Source organism: Amblyraja radiata, chromosome 6 (assembly GCF_010909765.2).
Source record: "Amblyraja radiata isolate CabotCenter1 chromosome 6, sAmbRad1.1.pri, whole genome shotgun sequence".
Taxonomy (NCBI): domain Eukaryota; kingdom Metazoa; phylum Chordata; class Chondrichthyes; order Rajiformes; family Rajidae; genus Amblyraja; species Amblyraja radiata.
This window is the reverse complement of record NC_045961.1, coordinates 8,477,519-8,492,688: the sequence shown is the minus strand read 5'-3', so window position 1 is coordinate 8,492,688 and position 15,170 is coordinate 8,477,519. Positions and strand designations below refer to the sequence as shown.

At 48.6% G+C, this 15,170-nt stretch overlaps 1 protein-coding gene across 1 annotated transcript in view; it reads right to left on the bottom strand.

Moving 5' to 3' along the window:
- Positions 1–15,170, bottom strand: part of numa1 (nuclear mitotic apparatus protein 1) — a 98,766-nt gene that overhangs the window by 53,204 nt on the left and 30,392 nt on the right. Inside the window, exons 6-9 of the mRNA XM_033023398.1 lie at positions 14,069–14,095; positions 11,714–11,802; positions 9,331–9,411; positions 2,677–2,767 (exon numbers count right to left, since the gene is read on the bottom strand). Of these exons, the coding sequence (XP_032879289.1) occupies positions 2,677–2,767; positions 9,331–9,411; positions 11,714–11,802; positions 14,069–14,095 (288 nt within the window). The remainder of the gene's footprint in view (positions 1–2,676; positions 2,768–9,330; positions 9,412–11,713; positions 11,803–14,068; positions 14,096–15,170) is intronic.

The following is a 15,170-nucleotide window of genomic DNA, read 5'->3' as shown; positions in this document are numbered from 1 at the left end:
AGAGAGAGAAAGCAAGGGCTACCTGAAGCTAAAGAAGTCAATGTTCATACCGCTGGGGTGTAAACTAGCCAAGCGAAATATGAGGTGCTGCTCCTCCAATTTGCGCTGGGCCTCACTCTGACAATGGAGGAGGCCCAGGACAGAAAGGTCAGATTGGGAATGGGAGGGGGAGTTGAAGTGCTGAGCCACCGGGAGATCAGCTTGGTTAAGACGGACAATAGACAATAGGTGCAGGAGTAGGATATTTGGCCCTTCGAGAGTCACCCATTCCTTCCCTCCATAGATGCTGCCTCACCCACTGAGTTACTCCAGCTTTTTGTGTCCACCTTCGATTTTACCAGCATCTGCAGTTCTTTCTTACTCAGGTTCTTCCAATATAACTTCTTCCCAGCAAACATCAGGCTCTATATAACTCAGTGGGACAGGCATCATCTCTGGAGAGAACGAAGGGGTGACGTTTCGGGGCGAGACCTGAATCGTCACACATTCCTTCTCTCCAGAGACGCTGCCTGCCCCGCTGAGCTACTCCAGCTTTTTGTGTCTATCTGGTTTAAACCAGCATCTGCAGTTCCTTGGTACACAAAAAAGCTGCAGAAACTCAGCGGGTGCAGCAGCATCTATGGAGCGAAGGAAATAGGCAATGTTTCGGGCCGAAACCCTTCTTCAGACACGATCTGCAGTTCCTTTCCAGGTGAGGCAGAGGTTCACTTGCACCTCTTCCAACCTCATCTACTGTATCCGCTGTTCCAGGTGTCAACTTTCCTACATCGCAGCGCAGGCTCGGCGATCGTTTTGCTGAACACCTCCGCTCAGTCCGTCTTAACCTACCTGATCTCCCGGTTGCCAAACACTTTAACTCCCCCTCCCATTCCCATTTCTGTCCTGGGCCTCCTCCACTGTCATAGAGTGAGGCCCAGCGCAAATTAGAGGAACAGCACCTCATATTTCGCTTGGGTAGTTTACACCCCAGCGGTATGAATATTGACTTCCCTAACTCCAGATAGTCCTTGCTTTCCCTCTCTCTCTCCATCCCCTCCCCCTTCCCAGTTCTCCCCCCAGTCTTACTGTCTCCGACTTCATTCTATCTTTGTCCCGCCCCCTCCCCTGACATCAGCCTGAAGAAGGGTCTCGACCCGAAACGTCGCCCATTACTTCTCTCCATAGATGCTGAGTTACTCCAGTTTTTTGTGTCCACCTTCGATTTTACCAGCATCTGCAGTTCTTTCTTGCGCAAGTTCTTCCATAGTGGTTGTTGTAGATCAAACAGTATTGCTGATTAGATCTGTGTCTGGTTTTGATGCCGATGACCTGATCCATAATCCATGTCAGGTTTTCCACACCACCACCACCACCTTGTGGCATGATGTGTAAAATGCCCGCATGCCACAAGATGGTGGTGGTGTGGATTTAGATCAGGTCATCAGCAGCAAAACCAGATACGGATCAAATCAGCAATACAGTTTGATCTATAGTTATCATCAAAGGCAAGACAAAAGAGAGCACCAGTTTAAAGAAATACAGGGAAGAATGTGTAGAAGACAAGCTTGTTGCATGGCTTAACTGGGCGATACGCTCGCTGGAGTGCTGGAGGAACTCAGCGGGTCAGGCAGCATCTGTGGAGGGAATTGGCATTTCGGGTTGGGAACTTATTTCAGACTGATGGAGCCGGAGGGGGGAAAGCTGGATAAGAGGGGTGGGGATGGGACAAAGCAGGGCGAGTGATAGGTGGGTACAGGTGACGGGAGGAGGAGGGGGATGATTGTCAGATGGGCGGAGTAAGTGACAAATGCTGGAGGAGGTGGCAATGAGACAAAAGGATGTCAGATGAGTGAAATAGACAATAGTTGCAGGAGTAGGCCATTCGGCCCCTCGAGCCAGCACCGCCATTCACTGTGATCATGGCTGATCATCCCCAATCAGTACCCCGTTCCTGCCTTCACCCCATATCCCCTGACTCTTCGCTATCCTTAAGAGCCCTATCTATCTCTCTTGAAAGCATCCAGAGAACAAGCCTCCATCGGAGAGAGGGAAAAGGTGGACAGGGATGGGAAGTGGAAGGGGAATGCGTGGAAGGGTCTGTCCATTCCCTCCACAGATGCCGACTGACCCTCAGTAACTGTTCCGACAGCATTTTGCGTTTTGCTGAAAATTCCAGCATGTGCAGTTTGTGGCGTCTGTAATACATTCTCTCTTTCACCTTCAAGTTAAAACCCACTCCAGTCCCCAGGCTTAATCCAGACATGGAAACAGGCCCTTTGTCCATGCTGACCAAGATGCCCCATGTAAGCCAGTCCCAACATGAGCTGCGCCTGCGCTGTTGGGGGCTATGGGTGAGTGGTGGAATATTGCGTTAGGGGAAACGGGTTGCATTGGGGGATCGGGTGAGTGGTGGAATATTGCGATCGGGGACGGGTTGCGTTGGGCGACCAGACTTCCGTGGGGGCTATGAGTGAGTGGTGGAATATTGCGTTGGGGGAACGGGTTGTGTTGGGGGATCGGGTGAGTGGTGGAATATTGCGTTTGGGAACGGGTTGCGTTGGGGGACCAGGCCTCCCATGTGACAGGGACCCAACGCGTCCCACTTGGTCTCGTATCCCTCTAAACCTTTCCTATCCATGTACCTGTCCAAATGTCTTTTACAGGTGGCGGCAAAGTTATTTCGGTGTAGTTAGTTACCTCGACTCTGCAAAAACGTGGCCAGGGTATTGTCCATGTGAATTTCTTCTTCATTATCCAGCACAAAGTGCAGAATGCCCACAAGCTCACCCTGGGGTGGGGTGGAGAAGATAGACGGTCAAACACAAGCTTTAAAATTATGCAAATAAATGTGCAAATGCTGTAACCCAGGGCCTGCAAGTATTTTACCACTGGTTCTTTAGTCACAGTGCAAATCTATCGGTTTAGTTCAGTTCAGTTTCTTGTCACCTGTATTGTCACAAGGTACAAGTGAAAAGCTTTTGTTGCGTGCTGACCAGTCAGCGGAAAGACAATACATGATTACAATCGAGTCATTCACATGATAAGGGAATCACGTTTAGTGCAAGGTAAAGCCAGCAAAGTCCAATCAAAGACAGTCTGAGGGTCCCCATTGAGGTAGACGGTAGTTCAGGACCGCTAGCTAGTTGTGGTAGGATGGTTCCGTTGCCTGATAACAGCCGGGAAGAAACTGTCCCCGAATCTGGAGGTGTGCGTTTTCACACTTCTGTACCTCTTGCCCGATGGGAGAGGAGAGAAGAGGGAGTGGATATAGAGTGGGAACTAAGAGGCCCAGAAAAACATGGCTCTATGTAACACTAGCCTCAGCAACTATGATCTTTTATGGGCTGTTACAATGGCTTTGAATTTTTCAAGTCATTATATTTTATCGGTAAGGTATTTAAGAGCCTGTTCAGATGCTGCAAGTAAGAATTTAATCGTTCCATTAACGGTACATATGACAGTTAAACACTCTTAACTCCACATACCTGCCTCAGGTGAGACCAAGCGTAGGCTTGGCGATCGTTTCGCCGAACACCTCCGCTCGTTAACCAACCTGATCTCCCTGTGGCCCAGCACTTCAACTCCCCCTCCCATTCCGAATCCGACCTTTCTGTCCTGGGCCTCCTCCATGGCCAGAGTGAGCACCACTGGAAATTGGAGGAGCAGCACCTCATATTCCGCTTGGGCAGTTTACACCCCAGCGGCATAAACATTGACTTCTCCAATTTCTGGTAGCCCTTGCTGTCTCCTCCCCTTCTCAGCTCACCCTCAGCCCTCTGGCCCCTCCTCTTCCTTTCTCCTTTCTTCTCCCCGCCTCCCCCACCCTCCATCAGTCTGAAGAAGGGTTTCGGCCCGAAACGTTGCCTATTTCCTTCGCTCCATAGATGCTGCTGCACCCGCTGAGTTTCTCCAGCACTTTTGTCTACCTGTATCTTATAGACCTGCCACAACTACCTCCTCTGGCAGCTCGTTCCATACACCCACCATCTTCTGTGTGAAAAAGGTACTCCTCAGGTTCCTATTAAATCTTCCCCCTCTCACCTTAAACCTATGTCCTCTGGTTCTTGATTCCCTAACCCTGAGTAAAAAAGACTTTGCATTCACCCCCGATCTATACCCCTCATGATTTTATACACCTCTAAAAGATCATCTCTCAGTCTCCAGCGTTCAAAGGAATAAACTCCCAGCCTGCCCAACCTCTCCCTCCAGCTCAGGTCCTCGGGTCCTGGCAACATTGTCGTAAAAATAATGAAAGATTAGGTGGTACATTTTGAATAAACATTTGGGAAAGTTAAGCTTCCAGCAAATTGTGAGGAAATAGGAAATTAGTTTGTAAGGGCTTGGACACACTAGAGGCAGGAAACATGTTCCCGATGTTGGGGGAATCCAGAACCAGGGGACACAGTTTCAGAATAAAGAATTAGCCATTTAGAACGGAGACAAGGAACCACTTTTTCTCACAGAGAGTGGTGAGTCTGTGGAATTCTCTGCCTCAGAGGGCGGTGGAGGCCGGTTCTCTGGATACTATCAAGAGAGAGCTAGATAGGGCTCTTAAAAATAGCTGAGTCAGGGGATATGGGGAGAAGGCAGGAACGGGGTACTGATTGTGGATGATCAGCTATGATCACATTGAATGACGGTGCTGGCTCGAAGGGCCAAATGGCCTACTCCTGCACCTATTGTCTATTATCTATTGTTGGTTTATCTTTAAACTAAACGTTTTCTCTAAACAGGCCATTCGGCCCACTGGGTCCGCACCAACCAGCGATCCCCGCACACTAACACTGTCCTACACCCACTAGGGAGAATTTTTACATTTATACCAAGCCAATTAACCTACAAACCTGCACGTCTTTGGAGTGTGGGAGGAAACTGAAGCATCCGGAGAAAACCCACGCAGGTCACGGGGAGAACGTGCAAACTCCGTACAGGCAGCACCCTAAGGCGGGATGGAACCCGGGTCTCCGGCGCTGCATTCGCTGTAAGGCAGCAACTCTACCGCTGCACCACCGTGACCGCCGTAGAATATCGCCACAGAATGATCCCTGGGATGGCGGGACTGTCATATGAGGAAAGATTGAAAAGACTAGGCTTGTATTCACTGGAGTTTAGAAGGATGAGGGGGTATCTTATAGAAACATACAAAATTATAAAAGGACTGGATAAGCTAGATGCAGGGAAAATGTTCCCATTGTTGGGCGAGTCCAGAACCAGGGGCTACACAGTCTTAGAATAAAGGGGAAGCCATTTAAGACTGAGGTGAGAAAAAAACGTTTTCACCCAGAGAGTTGTGAATTTGTGGAATTCCCTGCCACAGAGGGCAGTGGAGGCCAAGTCACTGGATGGATATAAGAGAGAGTTAGATAGAGCTCTAGGGACTAGTGGGGTCAAAGGATATGGGGAGATTTGGGACGATCAGCCATGATCACAATGAATGGCGGTTCTGGCTCAAACGGCCGAATGGCCTCCTCCTGCACCTATTTTCTATGTTTCTATCTCCCCCTCATTTATAGGTGGTTAGTTATCTCCCCACATCTTCCTCATGGGGGGAGGGGGGGGGTACAGCTGCTTGCCGTGTGTCTGCTCTGCATGATCTGCCACTATTTCACACCTACCCAGTCAGCAGCTGTGCTAGGTTGTCAACCCCAGTGCTTCACAGTCACCACACTCTATTCATGGACTTTACAGACATTCAGCGCAGACACAGGCCCTACGGCCCCACTCTGAGAATATCATAGTTAATAGTAAAATATTTTACATTAGAATTTATAAAGTAAAAGATTAGCTTGAGTTTTAGACAATAGACAATAGACAATAGGCGCAGGAGTAGGCCATTTGGCCCTTCGAGCCAGCACCGCCATTCAATGTGATCATGGCTGATCATCCCAAATCAGTACCCCGTTCCTGCCTTCTCCCCATATCTCCTGACTCCGCTATCTTTAAGAGCCCTATCTAGCTCTCTCTTGAAAGCATCCAGAGAACCGGCCTCCACCGCTCTCTGAGGCAGAGAATTCCACAGACTCACAACTCCCTGTGAGAAAAAGTGGTTCCTCGTCTCCGTTCTAAATGGCTTACCCCTTATTCTTAAACTGTGGCCCCTGGTTCTGGACTTCCCCCAATATTGGGAACCTGTTTCCAGCCTCTAGTGTGTCCAAGCCCTTAACAGTCTTATATGTTTCAATGAGAATCCCTCTCATCTTTCTAAACTCCAGAGTGTACAAGCCCAGCTGCCCCATTCTCTCAGCATATGACTTGTAGCTTGACTATTTTGGGTTCTGAAATAAGCTGAAGTTGCAAAGCTGTGGTAATCAGGAAGTTGGAGGCCATCATTCAAGCTGCTTTGACCGTGCTTCCTGTTATGCCCAAGCAAAGGACCATTGACAATAGTGGGAGAGGAGGCAGACAAAAATGCTGGAGAAACTCAGCGGGTGAAGCAGCATCTACGGAGCAAAGGAAATTTCCTTCGCTCCACAGATGCTGCCTCACCCGCTGAGTTTCTCCAGCATTTTTGTCTACCTTCGATTTTCCAGCATCCGCAGTTCCTTCGTAAAACAATAACGGGACAGGATGTGTTTCCTGGGGGAGTTGGTAGTTTCCATAAACAGAAATCTTCTGGCTGCTACTGATACCGATGATGACATTGTTAAGACGGAATTGCAAATGTTGGGCTTTCGACTAAGTTCCTGATTGTTTCGAAGTTTGTGATCCACAGTTTGTGATCGATCGTATTTATGTTTTATGTTAAATTCTATAGTGTTGTGTTTATCTTATTTGTAGGCTGGATGGCAACTCAAATTTCACTGCACCAATTGATGCATGTGACAATAAATGTCCTTTGTCCTTTATCCTTGAAACATATAAGATTGTTAAGGGTTTGAAACATATTAGATTGTTAAGGGTTTGGACACGCTAGAGGCAGGAAACATGTTCCCGATGTTGGGGGAGTCCAGAACCAGGGGTCACAGTTTAAGAATAAGGGGTAAGCCATTTAGAACGGAGACGAGGGAACACTTTTTCACACAGAGAGTTGTGAGTCTGTGGAATTCTCTGCCTCAGAGGGCGGTGGAGGCCGGTTCTCTGGATGCTTTCAAGAGAGAGCTAGATAGGGCTCTTAAAAATAGCGGAGTCAGAGGATATGGGGAGAAGGCAGGAACAGGGTACTGATTGGGGATGATAAGCCATGAACACATTGAATGGCGGTGCTGGCTCGAAGGGCCGAATGGCCTACTCCTGCACCTATTGTCTATCCTTTATATAACCACAAGTATTGTATTAGTGACAAGTATACTTTGAATGTGTACAGCCGCCTGTGATTGATTTGTGTTAGACGTCACTGCTGCAACGCTGTATAAACATGTGACTACGTTTCCAAAATACTATAAAATATGCTGCATGTCTTCATTCATTAGAGTGGTATCTTGGGAGAACCAGAAGTATCACTGGATACTTCTGGACTGTAACACCTGGAGTACTGTGTACAACCTGGAGGATTGCGTACAGTTTTGGTCTCCCAATCTGAGGAAAGACATTCTTGCCATAGAGGGAGTACAGAGAAGGATCACCAGACTGATTCCTATGAAGAAAGACTGGCTAGACTCGGCTTGTACTCGCTAGAATTTAGAAGATTGAGGTGGGATCTTATAGAAACTTACAAAATTCTTAAGGGGTTGGACAGGCTAGATGCAGGAAGTTTATTCCCAATGTTGGGGAAGTCCAGAACAAGGGGTCACAGTTTAAGGATAAGGGGGAAGTCTTTTAGGACCGAGATGAGAAAAACATTTTTCACACAGAGAGTGGTGAATCTCTGGAATTCTCTGCCACAGAAGGTAGTTGAGGACAGTTCATTGGCTATATTTAAGAAGGAGTTAGATGTGGCCCTTGTGGCTAAAGGTATCAGGGGGTATGGAGAGAAGGCAGGTACAGGATACTGAGTTGGATGATCAGCCATAATCACATTGAATGGCGGTGCAGGCTCGAAGGGCCGAATGGCCTACTCCTGCACCTATTTTCTATGTTTCTATGTAACATCGCCAGCCACTCCCATCTGATGTAAAAGTAAAGGTTTACCTAACCTATTGGGAGTTGTCTGTTTTAAGCAAAGAAACCTTAGCAACTCCGCCCGCCCAGCGATCAACCCAATTTTACTGAAGCCAATTAACCTACAAACCAGCACGTCTTTAGGGTGTGGGAGGAAACCGGAGCACCCGGATAAAGCCCTCGCGGTTACAAACTCCGTACAGACAGCACCCGTGGTCGGGATCGAACCCGGGTCTATGGCGCTGTGAGGCAGCAGCTCTACCTGCTGCGCTGCCCAGAAAGCGTAGGCAAATTTGCACATATGCCACATTATACTAGTGCAGTTTTGGTCCCCTAATTTGAGGAAGGACATTCTTGCTATTGAGGGAGTGCAGCGTAGGTTCACCAGGTTAATTCCCGGGATGGTGGGACTGTCATATGCTGAGAGAATGGAGCAGCTGGGCTTGTACACTCTGGAGTTTAGAAGGATGAGTGGATATCTTATTGAAACATATTAAGGATATGGACACACTAGAGGCAAGAAACATGTTCCCGATGATGGGGGAGTCCAGAACCAGGGGCCACAGTTCAAGAATAAGGGGTAAGCAATTTAGAACGGAGACGAGGAAACACTTTTTCACACAGAGTTGTGAGTCTGTGGAATTCTCTGCCTCAGAGGGCGGTGGAGGCCGGTTCTCTGGATACTTACAAGAGAGAGCTAGATAGGGCTCTTAAAGATAGGGGATATGGGGAGAAGGCAGGAATGGGGTACTCATTGGGGATGGTCAGCCATGATCACATTGAATGGCGGTGCTGGCTCGAAGGGCCGAATGGCGGTGCTGGCTCAAAGGGCCAAGTGGCCTACTCCTGCACCTATTGTCTATTGTCTATTATCATCCAGGAACTGCCTTCCCACAGTGGAAGCTCCGTAACTATGGGGACATGGACACCAATAAACTGACCACTGCCAATGCTTCAGAGTAACTCAGGAGTCTAGAAAGCATCACCCCCCGATTGTCTGAAACAAGGGAGAAGCAGCAGGCATTTTGTTCACCTGGGTTTCTATTTCAAGATTCTCAGACTCAGCTTTGTTTTGCATGCTATCCAAACTAGATCCATGACTCTCTATGATAGACACAAAATGCTGGAGTCACTCAGCGGGACAGGCAGCGTCTCTGGAGGGGAGGAATGGGTGACGTTTCGGGTCGAGACCCGAAACGTCACCCATTCCTCCCCTCCAGAGACGCTGCCTGTCCCGCTGAGTAACTCCAGCATTCTGTGTCTATCTTCGATTTAAACCAGCATCTGCTGTTCTTTCCTCCGCATTTTGTTTACCTGGGTTTCTATGTCAAGATCCTCAAACTCACGTGGGTTTTGTCTGGCCATGGTGTGGAGGTGGAGAAGCAGAACAGTCACCTGTACAAACACAAAACAAACACACAGCAGTTAATGTTGGTTTATCATTGTCGCCCGTCACCGAGGGTTTTTTTTTTTTTAGAGATACAATAGACAATAGGTGCAGGAGTAGGCCATTCGGCTCCTCGAGCCAGCACCGCCATTCAATGTGAACATGGCTGATCATCCCCAATCAGTACCCCGTTCCTGCCTTCTCCCCATATCCCCTAATTCTGCTATCTTTAAGAGCCCTATCTAGCTCTCTCTTGAAAGTATCCAGAGAACCGGCCTCCACCGCCCTCTGAGGCAGAGCATTCCACAGACTCCCAACTCTCTGTGTGAAAAAGTGTTTCCTCATCTCTAAATGGCTTACCCCTTATTCTTAAACTGTGGCCCCTGGTTCTGGACTCCCCCCAACATCGGGAACATACAGCGCAGAAACAACTCCCTTCGGCCCACCGAGTTCGTGCCGACCAGCGACCCCCCCCCCGTACACTAACCCACACACTCTTGGGACGATATTGCAATTGGCCAAAGCCAATTAACCCTCAAATCTGTACTTCTTTGGAGTGTGGGAGGAAACCAGGAAATCAGGAAAACTCACGGGGTCAGGGGGTGAACGTAACAAATCCGTATAGACAGCACCCGTAGTCAGGATCGAACCCCGGATCTCTGGTGTTGTGAGGCAGCAACTCTACCACTGTGCCGCCCTGACTTGTGATGCAAGCTGCTCCTGGAAGTGGCCCAGCAAGACACTTCATTCAAGGGCAATTAGAGATGAGTGATAAATACTAGGTTCACAGGTTATAGGAGTAGAATTAGGCCATTCGGCCCATCGAGTCCACTCCGCCATTCAATCATGGCTGATCTCTGCCTCCTAATCCCATTTTCCTGCCTTCTCCCCATAACCCGGCTTGTACTCGCTAGAATTTAGAAGTCTGAGGGGGGGATCTTATAGAAACTTACAAAATTCTTAAGAGGTTGGACAGGCTAGATGCTGGAAGATTGTTGGGGAAGTCCAGAACAAGGGGTCATAGTTCAAGGATAAGGGGGAAATCTTTTAGGACCGAGATGAGAAAAACATTTTTCACACAGAGAGTGGTGAATCTCTGGAATTCTCTGCCACAGAAGGTAGTTAAGGCCAGTTCATTGGCTATATTTAAGAGGGAGTTGGATGTGGCCCTTGTGGCTAAAGGGATCAGAGGGTATGGAGAGAAGGCAGGTACTGAGTTGGATGATCAGCCATGATCATATTGAATGGCGCCGAATTGCCTACTCCAGCGAGTACAGTCCCAGTGCCGTCAAACGCTCATCATATGTTAACCCACTAATTCCTGGGGACATTCTTGTAAACCTCCTCTGGCCCCTGGTTCTGGACTCCCCCATCTCTAGAGCCAGCACATCCTTCCTCAGATACAGGGCCCAGATTTGCTCACAGTGCTCCAAATACAATAGACAATAGGTGCAGGAGTTGGCCATTCGACCCTTAGAGATAGCACCATCATTCAATGTGATCATGGCGGATCATCCCCCAATCGGTACCCCGTTCTTGCCTTCTCCCCATATCCCCTGACTCCGCTGTCTTTGAGAGCCCTATCTAGCTCTCTCTTGAAAGTATCCAGAGAACTGGCCTCCACTGCCCTCTGAGGCAGAGGATTCCACAGACTCACAACTCTCTGTGAGGAAAAAGTGTTTCTTCGTCTCCGTTCTAAATGGCTTACTCCTTATTCTTAAACAGTGGCCCCTGGTTTTGGACTCCCCCAACATCGGGAACATGTTTCCTGCCTCTAGCGTGTCCAAACCCTTAATAATCTTATGTGTTTCAATGAGATCCCGTCATCCTTCTTAACTCCAGAGTATACAAGCCCAGCCGCCCCATTCTCTCAGCACATGACAGTCCCGCCATCCCGGGAATTAACCTTGTGAACCTACGCTGCACTCCCTCAACCTACTAAACTCAAGCGAGGCCCAGCGATGTCAAACGCTCATCATATGAACCCACTCATTCCTGGGATCATTCTTGCAAACCTCCTCTGGACCCTCTCCAGAGCCAGCACATCCTTCCTTAGATATGGGGCCCAGGTTTGCTCACAGTGCTCCACATACGGTCTGACCAGCGCCTTGTCATGTTTAGTTTTGTAAATTTTTTATTATTCATCTGATACGTTGGAGCTCCGCTCCGGCAGTGAAATTTTGTTGTATGTATTTACAATGACAATAAAGTGTATTATTATTATTATCAGTGACGCACACATCCACAAACAAAATAAACTGCTTGCGATGCCCTCGCCCACAGCCCCCGAGGTTCAGGGCACGAGCTCACCTTGGCCATCTCAAGCTCAATATCCTCGCCATGTAGGATCTTCTGCAAGGACCCGGCACTTCCAGAAGCAGGGTTGTACCTGCACCGATCTGCAAACAAAGAGGACAGACACGAATGTGAAGAAGGAACTGCAGACGCTGGTCTCAACCGAAGATCGACACAAAACGCTGGAGTGACTCAGCGGGTCAGGCAGCATCTCTGGCGAGAAGGAAAGTGTGACGTATCGTGGGGGTTTCAGACAAGATGGGTCTCGACCCAAAACGTCACCCATTCCTTCTCTCCTGCCATGCAGCTTGTCTCGCTGAGTCAATAGGCAATAGGTGCAGGAGTAGGCCATTTGGCCTTTCGAGCCAGCACCGCCATTCAATGTGATCATGGCTGATCATCCCCAATCAGTACCCCGTTCCTGCCTTCTCCCCATATCCCCTGACTCCGCTATCTTTAAGAGCCCTATCTAGCTCTCTCTTGAAAGCATCCAGAGAACCTGCCTCCATCAAGAGAGAGCTAGATAGGGCTCTCAAAGATAGGGCTCTCAAAGACAGCGGAGTCAGGGGATATGGGGAGAAGGCAAGAACGGGGTACCGATTGGGGGATGATCCGCCATGATCACATTGAATGATGGTCCTATCTCTAAGGGTCGAATGGCCAACTCCTGCACCTATTGTCTATTGTATTTGGAGCACTGTGAGCAAATCTGGGCCCTGTATCTGAGGAAGGATGTGCTGGCGCTAGAGAGGGTCCAGAGGAGGTTTACAAGAATGTTCCCAGGAATTAGTGGGTTAACATATGATGAGCGTTTGACGGCACTGGGCCTGTACTCGCTGGAGTTTAGAAGGTTGAGGGGGGACCTCATTGAAACTTACAGAATAATGAAAGGCCTGGATAGAGTGGATGTGGAGAGGATGTTTCCACTGGTGGGAGAGTCTAGGACCCAAGGTCACAGCCTCAGAATTAAAGGGCGCTCTTTTAGAAAGGAGGTGAGAAGGAACTTCTTTAGTCAGAGGGTAGTTAATCTGTGGAACTCATTGCCACAGAGGGCTGTGGAGGCCAAGTCAGTGGATACTTTTAAGGCAGAGATAGACAAATGATTAGAACGGGTGGCAAGGGTTACATAGAAACGTAGAAATTAGGTGCAGGAGTAGGCCATTCGGCGCCATTCAATATGATCATGGTTGATCATCCAACTCAGTATCCTATACCTGCCTTCTCTCCATACCCCCTGATCCCTTTAGCCACAAGGGCCACATCTAACTCCCTCTTAAATATAGCCAATGAACTGGCCTTAACTACCCTCTGTGGCAGAGAATTCCAGAGATTCACCACTCTCTGTGTGAAAAATGTTTTTTTCATCTCGGTCCTAAAAGATTTCCCCCTTATCCTTGAACTATGACCCCTTGTTCTGGACTTCCCCAACAATCTTCCAGCATCTAGCCTGTCCAACCTCTTAAGAATTTTGTAAGTTTCTATAAGATCCCCCCTCAGTCTTCTAAATTCTAGCGCGTACAAGCCGGGTTATAGGGAGAAGGCAGGAAAATGGGATTAGGAGGCAGAGATCAGCCATGATTGAATGGCGGAGTGGACTCGATGGGCCGAATGGCCTAATTCTACCCCTATAACCTGTGAACCTAGTATTTATCACTCATCTCTAATTGCCCTTGAATGAAGTGTCTTGCTGGGCCACTTCCAGGAGCAGCTTGCATCACAAGTCAGGGCGGCACAGTGGTAGAGTTGCTGCCTCACAACACCAGAGATCCGGGGTTCGATCCTGACTACGGGTGCTGTCTATACGGATTTTTTACGTTCGCCCCCTGACCCCGTGAGTTTTCCTGATTTCCTGGTTTCCTCCCACACTCCAAAGAAGTACAGATTTGGAGGTTAATTGGCTTTGGCCAATTGCAATATCGTCCCAAGAGTGTGTGGGTTAGTGTACGGGGGGGGGGGGGGGGGGGGGGGGGGGGGGGGTCGCTGGTCGGCACGAACTCGGTGAGCCGAAGGGGGTTGTTTCTGCGCTGTATGTTCCCGATGTTGGGGGGAGTCCAGAACCAGGGGCCACAGTTTAAGAATAAGGGGTAAGCCATTTAGAGATGAGGAAACACTTTTTCACACAGAGAGTTGGGAGTCTGTGGAATGCTCTGCCTCAGAGGGCGGTGGAGGCCGGTTCTCTGGATACTTTCAAGAGAGATCTAGATAGGGCTCTTAAAAATCGAGGAGTCAGGGGATATGGGGAGAAGGCAGGAACGGGGTACTGATTGTGGATGATCAGCCATGATCACATTGAATGGCGGTGCTGGGTCGAAGGGCCGAATGGCCTACTCCTCCACCTATTGTCTATTACCCTGGCAGAGAGAGTCTTACCTTGCTGACTCTCCTTAACGTCAGCACCTAGAAACACAGAACACGGTGGTTAGCAACGCAAGTCATTGACCATGCACAGAACATCAGATTCCTATTCATTCTTTTCCCCCCTTCACCTCAAACCTACATCCTCTAAATCTCGATTCCCCAACCCCGGCCAAGAGACCCGATTTATTCCTTTCATGATTTTATACACAATAGATGCAGGAGGAGGCCATTTGGCACTTAGAGCCAGCATCGCCATTCGATGTGATCATGACAGATCATCCCTAAACAGTGCCCCGTTCCTGCCTTCTCCCCATATCCCCTGACTCCGCTATCTTTAATAGCCCTAACTAGCTCTCACTACACCTCCATAAGTTCACCCCCTCATCCTCCTGCGCTTCACGGAATAGAGTCCCAGCCTGCCCAACCTCAGGCCCTCGAGTCCTGGCAACATCCTCGTAAATCTTGTCTGCAATTCTTTCCGAATTAAAATCTTTCCCATAACATGGTGCCCAGAACTAAATGCTGCCTCACCAACATCCTATACAACTGCAACATGACCTCCCAACTTCTATACTCAATACTGACAGAAGAAGGCCAATGTGCCAAGTCTTTTTCACCACCCCATCAACCCGTTCTTCTTGCAAATGAAACATAAACCAAACATAGAATCATAGACATAGAAACATAGCAAATAGGTGCAGGAGGAGGCCATTCGGCCCTTCGAGCCAGCACCGCCATTCATTGTGATCATGGCTGATCGTCCCCTATCAATAACCCGTGCCTGTCTTCTCCCCATATCCCTTGCCTCCACTAGCCCCTAGAGCTCTATCTATCTCTCTCTTAAATCCATCCAGTGATTTGGCCTCCACTGCCCTCTGTGGCAGGGAATTCCATAAATTCACAACTCTCTGAGTGAAAACGTTTTTTTTCACCTCAGTCTTAAATGACCTCCTCTTTATTCTCAGACTGCGGCCGCTGGTTCTGAACTCGCCCAACATTGGGAACATTTTTCCTGCATCTAGCTTGTCCAGTCCTTTTATAATTTTATGTTTCTATAAGATCCCCTCATCCTTCTAAACTCCAGTGAATACAAGCCTAGTCTTTTCAATCTTTC